At 42.8% G+C, this 14,351-nt stretch overlaps 1 protein-coding gene across 1 annotated transcript in view; it reads right to left on the reverse strand.

Moving 5' to 3' along the window:
• Positions 1–13,557, reverse strand: part of PRSS12 (serine protease 12) — a 79,961-nt gene extending 66,404 nt beyond the window's left edge. Inside the window, exon 1 of the mRNA XM_023219903.1 lies at positions 13,015–13,557. Within this exon, the coding sequence (XP_023075671.1) occupies positions 13,015–13,516 (502 nt within the window). The 5' untranslated portion in view covers positions 13,517–13,557. The remainder of the gene's footprint in view (positions 1–13,014) is intronic.
• Between the last annotated feature and the right edge of the window lie 794 nt (positions 13,558–14,351).

Below are 14,351 nucleotides of genomic sequence, written 5' to 3' on the forward strand. Positions count from 1 at the left end.
TTTAGCAGTATCTGCTATATGGCAAGAAATGTGCAGTGCTCATCCAATTTTCCTTTAACAAATGAATACAAATATTTGCAATTCTTAAAAGGCAATTTGCATGTCAATGACTAATGAATTCTATGTCAGATTCCACTCGAGGCACAGCCAGCCCTAACGCACACCTTCCTAACAGTGCCCTCCACTTAGAAAAGCGCCCTTTCCTAAGGGCCATAAAAATGTCTATTCTGAGGAAACCATCTACCTAGGGCTCAGAATGAGTATTTATATCATTCTATAAAGCTCAGTTCTTCTAATAATTATTTGAAACACCTTTTTTAAAAACAGCATTCAAATATGCTCTAAAAGACTAAAAGTTTGAACACACGATTCATTCTAATGTAGGAGCCAAGAGAACTTTCTCTTTGCCTTCTGAAGGTTCACTGACAAGAGGCATATTATTAGGATAAAAGGTATATACATTTATTTGATCATGGTTTTACGTGACATGGGAGCCTTTAGAATGAGGACCCAAAACTATAGGGGATATTGCCCATTTTTATGTTTAGGTTTAACAAAGTGTGGACAGCCATGTAGAAATATGATTGGACAAAACAGGTAAGATCTAATCTTAATAGACTGAGTGGGGAAACCCACTAATGCTTATCAGTTTAGATTTTTCTTGGCCTCTTAGAGTTTTGTTTTGTTTTTTTCTGGGTATGAAGAGCCTCTCGGGAATGGGGGGTCTTATGACATGTAATTAAACAAGGTAGGTCAGATAAATTTTTAAGGCCAGTCTTTACACAGAAAACTGGGGCATGAGGGGAGTTGAGTAATATTTTTAGGCTTTATGGCTGATTGTGGAAACAAGGCATTCTGGTGTCTATGGCCCACCTTGGGAAAGAGGAATTCTAGTTTCTATGGCTAACCTCAGGGGAAAATGAAGCGCCAGTGACAGGAAAGTAGGAAAAGATCAAAGGAAAACTTGTTTCTGCCGGGCGCGGTGGCTCAAGCCTGTAATCCCAGCACTTTGGGAGGCCGAGACGGGCGGATCACGAGGTCAGGAGATCGAGACCATCCTGGCTAACACGGTGAAACCCCGTCTCTACTAAAAATACAAAAACTAGCCGGGCGAGGTGGCGGGCGCCTGTAGTCCCAGCTACTCCGGAGGCTGAGGCAGGAGAATGGCATAAACCCGGGAGGCAGAGCTTGCAGTGAGCTGAGATCCGGCCACTGCACTCCAGTCCGGGCGACAGAGCGAGACTCCGCCTCAAAAAAAAAAAAAAAAGAAAAAGAAAACTTGTTTCTGAGACTACTTCTGAGGCCTTCATTTGGGGATATCATTTTCTGAGAACCAATTCTATATACATTCAAGCTAAGTAGTACTTTTCATTTGTTTTTTGGCTTTATTTTGTTCTTGCTGCATTTATTCTCTTAGAACAGCTGAGGTGGTCAAGGTGGTCAAGATCTTAAAAACTGTAATTTATGGCCGCGTGCGGTCGCTCACACCTGCAATCCCAGCACTTTGGGAGGTCGAGGCAGGTGGATCACCTGGGTCGGGAGTTCAAGACACGCCTGACCAACATGAAGAAACCCTGTCTCTACTAAAAATACAAAATTAGCTGGGCGTGGTGGCACATGCCTGTAATCCCAGCTACTTGGGAGGCTGAAGCAGGAGAATCGCTTGAACCCGGGAGGCTGAGGTTGCGGCGAGCCGAGATCTCACCACTGCATTACCGCCTGGGCAACAAGAGCAAAACTCCGTCTCAAAAGCAAACAAACAACAACAACAACAATAACAACAAACTATAACTTATTTCCTTCTACTTATGGATGAAGAAGCTACAGACCAAAGCAACTGAGCAGTTACAGAGCCATGATCAACTATCTCCTATTTCCCTGCCCTCGTTACTGACCTTCTACCTCCAAACTTAAACAAAGACCCTGAAATACAATAAGCACCTTTCAAAACTTCAGATATTACTTTATGCATTATGCCATGTTAGTGTTCACCATCCTACTGAAAATACAGCAAGGAATCCACCACATGTTGTATGGAAATAAGCCAACTAGGCAGAGAAGCATAAAGTAGCCTGAAGCTTCTTTACACTGTGGAACAGGAAAGAAGTACCTTTCTGTTGCTCCTATAGTTGAGGCTGATCCTCCAGTAGAAGCTGATTTGTCCCACAGCTGTACAAAGTTGTGAGAAGACTATGAATGTGTGTGTGTATACATTTGCACAAATGTATAGGTACACAATTACACAATGGAGAAAGGGAAATAACCTTAGCTCAAAGAAATCTGCGAAGCTCAAAGCTAACTAAGTGAACTAATTTCTATTGCTGTACCTAACAATAAAGTGATTTGCATAAATTGTAGACGAAATTCTTTGTTTGGCAAATATTATTCAATTGTCCAATTTTTTATTATCAAGAATTGGTCCCTCACCTTCCACCCACATTCCACTCCAGCAACCAAGCATTCTTTGATACTCGTTAGAGTCAGAGCTCACGTCCCGGAACCACACCCCAGTGTGTGTGATCTAGGGTTGCACTGTCTTAAAGTCTCTCAAGTGCCACGTGCACAGAAAATATTCTATTCTACATACTTCTATCTTTAAAATGCGTTACAAATAATAATTTAAAGTCTCAAGCACAGTAGGTCAATTATATTAAGCCTTATAAACATGCAGACCAAAGTAGTAAAGGAAGAAAGTCTGGAATTGTACCACTATGCGTGATGGCATGTCATGGAGTGGTGGCCCCAGAGTTCCTGAAATGAATCGCTACCAAAAAAGAAAAAGGTCAACCGTCTGCTGGTGTTATAACTATTTAAAGGCAAAATGTTCCAGTGTACGATAATGTTCAGAATTCCACTATCTTAATTCCTTGACAAAAATGTTCAACTGTTAAACATTTACAGTAAAATAGTTTACAACTGATTTCCTTCTAAGTACATAGGTCAACAGTTTTATAAAGGAAAGAAACCATAAAAGATTCATGTAACAGAAATTTGCTTGATGGACACCTTCGCTAGAAAACAGGAATTCCCCAAATGGAGGGCCAGACATTCAAGAAGAGTTCTCTTTAACCATCTTATGAGTCTCAATCAATACAGGCAGACTAAAAAACAGCTGACTGGATAAAAGTTCCCTTCACAAGTCTCATTGGTTTCTGAGCTCTAAGATTTAAGACTAAGGCAAGGCACAGTGGCTCACACCTGTAATCCCAGCACTTGGGGAGGCCAAGGCAGGAGGACTGTTTGAGCCCTGGGATTAGAGATAGGCCTAGACAACAGAGTGAGACACTGTTTTTACAAAAAAAAAAAAAAAAAAAAAAACACTTAAAAATTAGCCAGGCTTGGTGGCCCATGTGTGTAGTCCCAGCTACTCAGGATACTAAGACAGAAGAATTGCTTGTACCCAAGAGTTCAAGACAGCAGGGAGCTGTAATTGTGCTACTGCATCCCAGTCTAGGTGACAGAGCAAGACTCTCTCTCAAAAAACAAAAAACAAAAACAAAAACAAAACAACCTTCCTTTCCATACTCCATACATGAAGGAAACCTAAAAGAAATAGGAGAAAAGGAACCAAATGGATCAACTATCTTCATTCTATATACCTAGCTTATTCCAAAATAAAGCAAATGAAAACATATCCCTGTTTAGCCTGGATAACATAGCAAGACCCCACCTCTACAAAAAATTTTAAAATTAGCTGGGCGTGGTGACCCGGGCCTGTAATCCCAGCTACTTGGGAGGCTGAGGCAAATGATCACTTGAGCTCAGGCATTCAAGGTTACAGTGAGCTATGACTATGCCACTATACTCCAGCCTGAGCAACAAAGCAAGACCCTGTAGGGCGGGGGGGGGAAAAAAACACATGCCTGCCTATAAAGTTAACCCCTCATTAAAATGTACTTATAAAATAGCATTACTTAATTTAAATGGAAGAAAATACCGTAAAAGGCCCACCCCAACAGTGTTTTCTGAATAAAATTAGCAACAAATATTTTTTAAATCTTTTTTAAAAAGTCAGTTTGATAAAAGAGTAAAAAAAACTTCATGTTTTCACACAAATCCTTTCTTGTCTATTACTGAACTCTACAGATGCATAAAATAATTAATTTTAGTCATTTCTATTGTTCTAGCGGAATGGAAAGAAAGCATGTCGGCAACGTCCAGCTAGTGTTCAGATCCTTGACAAAAAGTACACTTAAAGCTGTGAGTGACACAGAAATTTCAATTTATGACCTATTTGAAAGAATAGAAAAAAACCATTACATGTTGAACAATTTAGTACACATATTTGACATTAAGTTAAACATAAAACTATGTCTCATACCAAATGCAACACTATAAAAAATACTAAATGACCATTCTCTATCAATTATAAAGTATATCTAAAAAATTACAGTATCTGAAAACAACTGAATTGGGGGGCTCTTGGTTGAATTTTTCCAATGCAGTAGAGGATGCTAGGTTAATTTTTATGTTATTTTCTTTCTTCACCATATTCAACAGTACTAAGTTATACTATTTTTATCTATGATTATATTTACCCATTAATTAAACCTGCTATATCTTTGCTAAATAGTATATTTTATTCAAGTCCTCCCAGGTCTAAATGAAATCAAATCATTTTTAACAAACAAGGCAGCTGGGCGCGGTGGCTCACGCCTGTAATCCCAGCACTCTGGAAGGCCGAGGCGGGCAGATCACAAGGTCAGGAGATCGAGACCATCTTGGCTAACACGGTGAAACCCCGTCTCTGCTAAAAATACAAAAAATTAGCCGGGCACGGTGGCAGGCGCCTGTAGTCCCATCTACTCGGGAGGCTGAGACAGGAGAATGGCATGAACCCGGGAGGCGGAGCTTGCAGTGAGCCAAGATCGTGCCACTGCACTCAAAACAAAAAACAAACAAACAAAAAAAACAAACAAGGCATTCGCCTGAACCAAGATCCAAGTGAGCTGTATTTGCCTCCATTAGTTCACATTTATAATTCATACTAATTGCTCATTTATTATTCATGTAGACAACTTAAATGCTGAGAAAAAAATCAGTTCGTATAGTTCAAAATGAGAGTGCATCCTCTGAATTAGCAATTCTACCCATTTACATTGTGCTTATTAGAAATTTATAAATCTTATAAATTATTCCTTAGTTTAAAACATCATACAATATCAAACAAAAAAAGATGACTCTGTACATTGTTAAGTTATAGTAGGCTAACAATACATGCAGATAACCCCAACAGAAGGTTTCACAAATTGTGTGTTCCCAGACCATCTACACATAAACAAATGATACGGGTATTATCATTTTATTGTATAGCACTGAGTGATGAAATTGAAACCAAACAATAATCTTCTTTTCTCCCAGATCATGAACCACAGAGAAGGTAATGAAAATGCTTATTATTATTCTGACACCTCACCCAGAAAATGGCTGTCCTCAACCAGAGGACAAAGGTGAATTTCTGATTCATCTTTATAAATGCCGCACCTAGTGTGAACGCAGTAAATGTTTAATGAATAAATGAAACCTATCCTTACACTGTTAGAAGAATCAGCATTACACTTTGTATCCCCTCTGCTGATCCTAATAAAAAGTACTGAGGTGAAATGTGCATGTGTGGCTCGTAGGAGGGTAAATATCATTACTTTAGTGTTTTGCATACAATACATTTTTTATTAATATTGTTGCACTGATTTGTAAGAAGGAGGAGCAGGGGAAGAGGAGACTGCCCTGGAAAAGGAGGATGCTAAAGGGGCAAAAATAAACATTTATTTAGTTTCTAATGACAGCAGACCAACCACGTAGACATCAATCTAAATCAATTGTTCATATATTGCCTATTTACTATGTAGCTAAAGAGAAGAGATTTCAAAGGACTGTTTTCTTTAAAGTTTAATTCGGCGGGGGGGAACCTTCAAAATTAGAATTAAATCATATAATCATGTTTACTTAGTAAATGATCTAACTTCAGCATTCTCATCAGTTATGGAATTATTCGTTTCAGAAATAAATGTGTCATAATATTTGCCTGCAAATAGCATCTTAAGATAAGGAAATATGCTCTGTCAACCAAATCAGAGTCTAAATGTTATTCATCCAGACATGACTAAAAAAAATTAATGTAGCATTTCACAGCATTTTATAAATTACTTACTGTTAGTTTTTAATTGCATTAAGTTTCCCAAATATAAGGACAAGTCCCAACCATACTCCTTAGCAACCTTTTTGGTTATGATCAACAACTACCTTGTTTCTTCCTTGCCAGTTGAATCCCCAGATGATTCAGAGGTTAAGCTAACTAATCTATGTAATCATGGTAATTGTACATTTTTTTGCAAAGAGTGTCAGGAAAGAACACGTGATCCAGCCTGGGCAAATGAAACGTGGAAGTCTGTGGGGGAAATTCCAGAAAGGTTTCCTTATTGTTTCAAAAGGACATTCCTGCAGAGGAGTTTTCTCTTTCTTCTGCAGGTTGTTCTATCTCTAAGTGAAGCCTGGAATAACCACCAGCCTAAGAATAAAGGCCACGCTTCTTAAGAGGATAAAGGAGCCAAGAAAGTAGCAGAGGAACAGAAGTGTACCATGCTGGAGCTTACCCATCATATGGACTTCTTTTAATAGGAACAATAAGCCTCCTTATTGTTTCAGTTTTCTATTCTTTGCTATCAAAACCACCCAAATTGATCCAAGCAACATCCATACTCAAATTCATAATTATCATATTTTCTTCCAAATCTTCCAAAAGCATCTTTATTTTCACAGTCATAATGTATTATATATAAATTTTGCACCCTTCTTTCCCCTAAACATTATCATAAACACTTTCCTATTATATTTATATGTATAATATTTACAATAATTACTTTGGTAGCTGCATAATATCCATCAAATGCAGGTACCTACGAGTAGTACCTTATTACTGGATATTTCAGTTTCCCTTCAGTTATAAACCAAATTACTTTTACATAGGTTATCTTATCACAAGATAAGATATTGTGGCCTGTTAGGCACCGGGCTGCCCAGCAGGAGGTGACCGGGAGGTGAGCAAGCGAAGCTTTATCTGTATTTACAGCTGCTCCCCATGGCTCACATTACCACCTGAGCTCTGCCTCCTATCAGATCAGCAGCAGCATTAGATTCTCCTAGGAGCTGGAACTCTATTGTGAACTGTGCGTGTGAGGGATCTAGGTTGCATGCTCCTTATGAGAATGTAATGTCTGATGAAACCATCCCCCAGGTCCATGGAAAAACTGCCTTCCACAAAACTGGTGTCTGGTGCCAAAAAGGTTGGGGACTGGTGTCTTAACACATAGGCGCACACATGCACATGCGCACATGCACACACACACACACACAGACACTGACCACATAAGTATATATACACCCCTGGACAATAGCTCATAAAAGGCAATAGTAATGGGTATCTTATTGTCTTCTCAAAAAAAAAAAAAAAAAAAAAGACACTTCACACTAGTTAAGAATCACTGCGATTCTTAACTAATCTAATCTAAGTATTTGACATCTGCCTTAGTCTGAAAAGCAGATTGAGCTCAATATTTAAAATCAACCAGGAAATGTATCAAATCTGGTATTGCTAATAAATGTTTTTCAGCACCTGCTACATAGAATCAAGATGTAGCACTTAAAAGGGATGGGGGACAGCTTTCAGCTAACTTTTTAATTAACATTCACTACAAACAACAGATGGAGTTCAATGAGTACAGCCTGTAAACAATAGTACTGGCCTACATGTCCTCTATCTCTATTTAAATCAAGAGATTTTGGGTGGGTAGGTGCACATGAACAGATGAGCATGACAAGACAAAAAGTCAGATCTGTGATTCATCCTCTCCTCCAAAATCTCAATGATTAAAACGTTCTCATTTATTTAATCTGTTTTACCTCTCAATCATCAGCCACCTACGGTTGGCTTGTAAAAAGGGAGGTTAGCAGCACAGTGTCAAGCAAGTTGCCCCATCTGCCATGCCAACCAGAGAGTAGAAAAGTGACTGCCCCTCCTAGGCAGGAAACACTAAGTTATTGCAAGCTATTGTGTTTTATTGCGTTTGTTTTGTTTTTGTTTTAGAGACAGGGTCTTCCTCTGTCACCCAGAATGGAGTGCAGTGTCATGACTATAGCTCACTGCAGCCCCTATCTCCTGGCCTCAAGTGATCCTCTTGCCTCAGCCTCCTAAAGTGCTGAGATTTCAGGCATGAGCCACCATGCTGGGTCACAAGCTATTGTTGGGCGAAATTAGTTGCCTGTTAATTCTTCCTGTAGAAATGCAAAAATAACCTAGCTCAAATTCAATTAATAACCATATTCTGGCCAGCCATGGTAGCTCTTGCCTGTAATTCCAGTACTCTGGGAGGCCAAGGCAGGAGAATCACTTGAGCCCAAGAGTTGGAGACCAGCCTGGGCAACATGGCAAAACTCCATCTCTACAAACGATTTAAAAAAAAAAAAAAAAATAGCTGGACTGTAGTCCCAGCCACTTCAGAGGCTGAGGTGGGAGAATTGCTTGATCCTGGGAGACAGAGGTTGCAATGAGCTGAGATGGCATCACTGCACTTTGTCTCTAAAAATAAAAATAAAATAACCATATTCCAGTGAATTAGGTTATGACTATCCTACACTGGTCAAAGGAAAAACCAGAAGTGCCATTTCTAAAACCACACAAAAAGTTACCATTGGCATGCCTTACACCTGCTCCTAAAGCCTAACAGGGTTAAGTCACAGAATGGTGGGCTCAGTTAGTCTATATCATCACCTACCAATATGCATTTTAGGTGAGTTCTAATGCCCTTCCATGTGTTCTGCCTGACTGTGACAGAGTTTTCACATCCAAATCAATTTGACTGCTCAATAGAAATGCATGTTCCATTCTCCATCCAGGTCTGAGAATTACTCAGAGCCTGGGCTAGTCTAGGAATCTGAATTTTAACAAGTCCCAAGGTGATTCTAAATGCTCATAATGAGACCAGCTCCCCGGGCTAATTCAGTGTATTCCCATAGCCAGAATGATTCTTTTTTTTTTTTTTTTTAAGACAGAGTTTCGCTCTTGCTGCCCAGGCTGGAGTGTAATGGCGCGATCTCGGCTCAAGGTAACCTCCGCCTCCCGGTTTCAAGCGATTCTCCTGCTTCACTCTTCCAAGTAGCTGGGATTACAGGCATGCGCCACCATGCCCGGCTAATTTTGTATTTTTAGTAGAGACAGGGGTTTCTCCACGTTGGTCAGGCTGGTCTCAAACTCCCGACTTCAGGTGATTCGCCTGCCTCGGCCTCCCAAAGTGCTGGGATTACAGGCGTGAGCCACCGCTCCCAGCCCTAGAATGATTCCTTAGTATTAATTTGCAAGTTTCATAAAACCAGGGCCCAGGTATCATGTTTCCTGCTCTCTGACATCTGAGCCACTGGAACATCCACGCCCAGGCCCGGCACACCTGAGGTCCCCACCTTTCCCCTTCAACTTGGCTTCAATCAACTCTTCACCACGGAGACACCAACTTCCTGATTTTTCCCAATGCAACTAGATATGCGACTCTGGCCACCAGTTTATTTTTTAAAGGAGGGATCACATTACTATGAATTGTTCTTTCCTTTTGCCCTGGATTTCTGTAAAGAAACAAATATGTCCGGCATGGTAGCTCATGCCTGTAATTCCAGGCATGTCCCACTTTGGGAGGCTGAAATGAGTGAAACACTTGAGGTCAGGAGTTTGAGACCAGCCCGGGCAACATGGCAAAACCCCATTTCGATTAAAATTACAAAAAATCAGCTGGGCATGGTGGTGCACACCTATAATCCCAGGTACTCGGCAGGCTGAGGCAGGAGAATCATTTGAACCTAGGAGGCAGAGGTTGCACTGCACTGAGATTGTGCCACTGCACTCCAGCCCAGGTGACAGAGAGAGACCCTGTCTCAAAAAAATTAAAAAAAAAAAAAGAAAGAAAGAAAAAGATACCAGATATTTTTTAAGCATAAGAGACTGTAAATCATGTGCATCGGGCCAAACATAATTCTCTTTCTTCCTGTTAGACTAGTCCATAAACTACAAAATGAGGATTACAAGTAAAGAAATACAGCAAAATGAGCTGTGGAGTAAAAATATACATATCTAACCCTATTTTCTCCTGCACTCCTCATAATATGTCTTCACATATTTTCATCCATAAAATGCAGGAACTCACTCATAAGGTTGCTACAAGAATGAAATGAAGCCGGGAGCAGTGGCTCACACCTGTAATCCCAGCACTTTGGGGCAGAGGCAGGTGGATGGCCTGAGGTCAGGAATTCAAGACCAGCCTAGCCAACATGGTGAAACCCCATCTCTACTAAAAATACAAAAATTAGCCAGGCGTGGTGGCAGGCGCCTGTAATCTCAGTTACTTAAGAGGCTGAGGCAGGAGAATCGCTTGAACTAGGGAGGCAGAGGTTGCTGTGAGCTGAGATTGTGCCACTGCACTCCAGCCTGGGTGACAGAGGGAGATTCTGTCAAAAAATAAATAAATAAAAATTAAAAATGAAATGAGAAAATGCACATAAAATGTTTAGTCCAGCATCCAACACAGAATGAATGCACAGTAAGTCCTAGCTAATGTGATCAGGCCAGGTTGTTTTGAGTACATGCTCAGTGCTGCAAAGGTCTTTTAAATTAATTTACTCAAAACTTGCTTTTCTCCTGATGAGGAAACCAAAGCTCTAAAAGTTAAGAGTTTTACCCGACAGTGCACAGCCACTGGCAGAGCCAAAGCAGACACCAGCGTTTTCTAAAGCACAATTCAATATTCTTTTCACCACTCCATGAAACTTTTGTTCACACTCCTAACTGAAATGTAGGACCAAGAGAGCCATAAGGTTCAGAATATGCCAGTCATCTCAAAGCTATAGGCTATGCCCAGGCAGACCTGGAGGAGTAAATGACAGAATGAGATTGAGTCTGTGAAAGTCATTCATTATTACACAGCTGATTGTTTTCCTATTTTTTTGTGGTGGTGGGAAGGGCATTTATCTCCCATCATGAGTAGTTTCTTTTGTTTCTCTTTTGTTCAATCACTTTACTCCAAGAAGTACAAACAACTATCATGCAGTATTTGAGATTTTGTCTGGTGAGAGTTAGCTAGGAACATAAAGGCATTCAAAAGATTTACATTTCTAGTCAACTGAAGAGGGTGCAGTGGCAGGATATCCAAGGACAAGTTACTCTCCTTGTCTGAAATACAAGGCTAAGAGTTATGTCACAAAGAGAGCAACAGATCACTATCATTTTTTAACTTTAAATTACTTTTCTTGAGTCTGTGCTTATGTACTTAAAGAGAAGTTGTATATTCTCTCCTACACATTCATCCTCTAATAATTCTCCACTCTTATCTATTCATAAAACTAAGAATACGCCGGGCGCGGTTGGCTTCACGCCTGTAATCCTAGTACTTTGGGAGGCCGAGGTGGGCAGATCACCAGGTCAGGAGATCGAGACCATCCTGGCTAACACAGTGAAACGCCGTCTCTATTGAAAAAACACAAAATAATTAGCCGGGCGTGGTGGCGGGCGCCTGTAGTCCCAGCTACTCAGGAGGCTGAAGCAGGAGAATGGGGTGAATCCGGGAGGCAGAGCGTGCAGTGAGCCAAGATCGCGCCACTGCACTACAGTCTGGGTGACAGAGCAAGACTCTGTCTCAAGAAAAAAAAAAAAAGCAAAACTAATAATAATATGAAGATGAAAAAAGTCAATGTTTGCTAAACATAAGATTTTACTATAAATAATCTCTTATGGTGAATAACGAGACAATGCTAGCACTCTTTGTTGACATCACCTCAAATATTTTTATACCCACATTGGCATTCCGTTCATGAAACACAAGTAAAGCGATGACTTCATTCCCGAGGACGAAGGATAATTGATCTTAACCTTCCTATCACTTTTCCTTAACTCAAAGCACTAATGTAATTGAAGGTACTGATAAATAAAATTTCTCCAGGAAATGAATGACATTGTGACAGCTAACCTCCAAGTTACCTCCAAAAAGTACAAAGTACAATGTGATTCAGGATCTCAATTCAGAAAACCCTTGCCCCACAGTGTGAATGGAAAGCTGCCAAAAATATTTTGTTGAAAAGAAAATCAAACTTTGGAGGATATGAAGTTTTTCTTCCTCAGTTTTTAAAGAAAAAAAGAAAAACTAATTTCAACAAAATTCCAACAATTCAAAATGAAGCAATGTTCAAAGCTGGATTATTCATTTACATTAAATTTATTAGTGGGATGCTTTTATTATCACAAACCTAAAATATTTTGTCACTTTCATCTCCTGATATGACCAACTAATCCTGACTTTCCACATATAACATATAAAGTTAAGTTATGGCTCTGGAAAACTGAGTATGACTGTATCAAGTTGCTACTTCACCAAGATAGTAATATTCCCACCTCTTTTTCCTTTCTTTTTTTTCCAGTCACTAATGATGCTTCCTATACTGAGCTGGAGTATCTGAATATGGCTAATTTTGGCCACATAATTTTGCCATACTTTTCAAAACAGAGGTCAACAGTGAAATCAAGGCAAAAATGTTACCACATTTTTCCAAATCGGAGTCTAAAGAATGGAGGGAAAGTTCTTTTCCCTTTCCAGAACAAGTAATTAGGAACTTTCTCTCCTTCTGTGCCTCTTTAATGTAAATATGGTAACCCTATAAACGTAAGCTAATCTACAGAACAGACGTCCAAAGCACACTGTCACCCAATACACACAGTGGCCAGAGGACAGAAACTCAGAGCTCAGCACCTTGCATAGAAACGCTCACCCGTGACAACCTTCACACAAGCACATCTGGCTGGCTTAGATTTGCAGCACCAGTATACCTTACTGGTAATCCAGCTGCAGCCCACCATCACAGCCCGCAATGCAAGCCCACAACCCCGCACCCCGTCACTTTTTCCAAGAGACCTGTAAGCCGGCCCCAAGCCTCACTAGCTCCGGGCCGGGCCGGAGTGTCCGCGACCGCCCCAAGGCCACTCACCGTGTCTGCAGTCGCAGTAGCCCCAGTCCACCTTGCCGCGGGCGTCTCCGTAGAAACACCAGGGTCTGCCCGTGCCGTCGGGGCTCCGACAAAAGTTGTGGCGCTGTCCTCGCAGCTGAGCCCAGCTCGCCGGGGGCGACCGCTCCAGAAAGGGTGGCACCTCCGCCCACCGCAGACACGGGGCGCCGAAGTCAGTCACGCTGACCCATGGCTCGCCGGCGGGGCAGCCCCAGGGGTGCGGCCGGGGCGTGTGCCCGGCCTGGAGGGCGTGCGGGCGCTGGGCAAGCAGCGCCCTCGGGGGGCGCGGGAAGCCAGGGAGAGGCGGCGGCGGACGCGTCCTCAGGTGCCGCTGGTGGGTGGGAAGGTAATAGGGGTACTGCGGTCCGGGAGGGGGCGAATGGCGGTGGCGGTGGTGGAGGGAATCATTGAGGACTGAATCAAAGCCAACCACTTCGGGGAGCGCCCCTAACACCAGGGCCAGCACGAAGCGGGCGAGCGTCATGGTGCCAGCGCTGCGGAGTCTGGTCCATGCTCTCCAGCTTCTCGGGCTTGGAGCGGAGAAGAGGAGGGGGCGGGGGCGGGGCTGCCGCGTCCCTCGAATCCCCCAGCCCCCTCCCGCCCCCGCGCGCGGACCGCCCTCGCCTCCCCAATCTCGCCTCCCGCCGCTGGTGCCCTGCCGGGCCTCGGTTCCTGTGCCCCGGCGGCGACCGAGGGTGGGGGAATCTGAAGCTCAGCCGAGCCCCAGCCGGCGGAGAGAACCTGGAAAGAGAAGGCGCGGATGCAGCGGGGGGCAGTGGGGCCTGAGACCCAGGTAGCGGCGCAGGCACTAGCGCGGGAACTCTGCCCCCTGGGGGCGGGCGCCGGCCGCGCAGGCTGCTCGGGACCTCCGCTTGGCCCCTGCCAGGCCCACCGCAGTTCGCCCGCACGGCACTGTCAGCTGCCGGGGCTGAGCCCGAGGGTGCCCGCGCGGAGCACGGTCTTGGCTGCCCCTTGCCAGCATGCAGCACCAGCACAGCACGGCGTTGGCGGCTCCGAAGTCTGGCACCGGCTCCTGCCGTCATCTCTCCTCCAACCTCGTCGCCCCGTATCTTGTTTCCTCTGTTTTGAAATCTTTACCAAAGTGTGGATGGATTTAGATGCAGCTCTCCCCTGATGACTCCCAGGATAAAAGTTATCAAAGCCCACGAGGAATGTTAAAGCGGTGTCACTGAACTATAAGCTCTTCAAGGACGAGACCACGTTTTATTCAGCTTGATATCCCCGTGCCTAACACCGTGCCCCAGTAAACATTGGCTGACATTAAATTCCTGAACCGACTCAGGGAAAGGAGCTTGAGC

The sequence above is a fragment of the Piliocolobus tephrosceles genome, chromosome 3 (assembly GCF_002776525.5).
Source record: "Piliocolobus tephrosceles isolate RC106 chromosome 3, ASM277652v3, whole genome shotgun sequence".
Taxonomy (NCBI): domain Eukaryota; kingdom Metazoa; phylum Chordata; class Mammalia; order Primates; family Cercopithecidae; genus Piliocolobus; species Piliocolobus tephrosceles.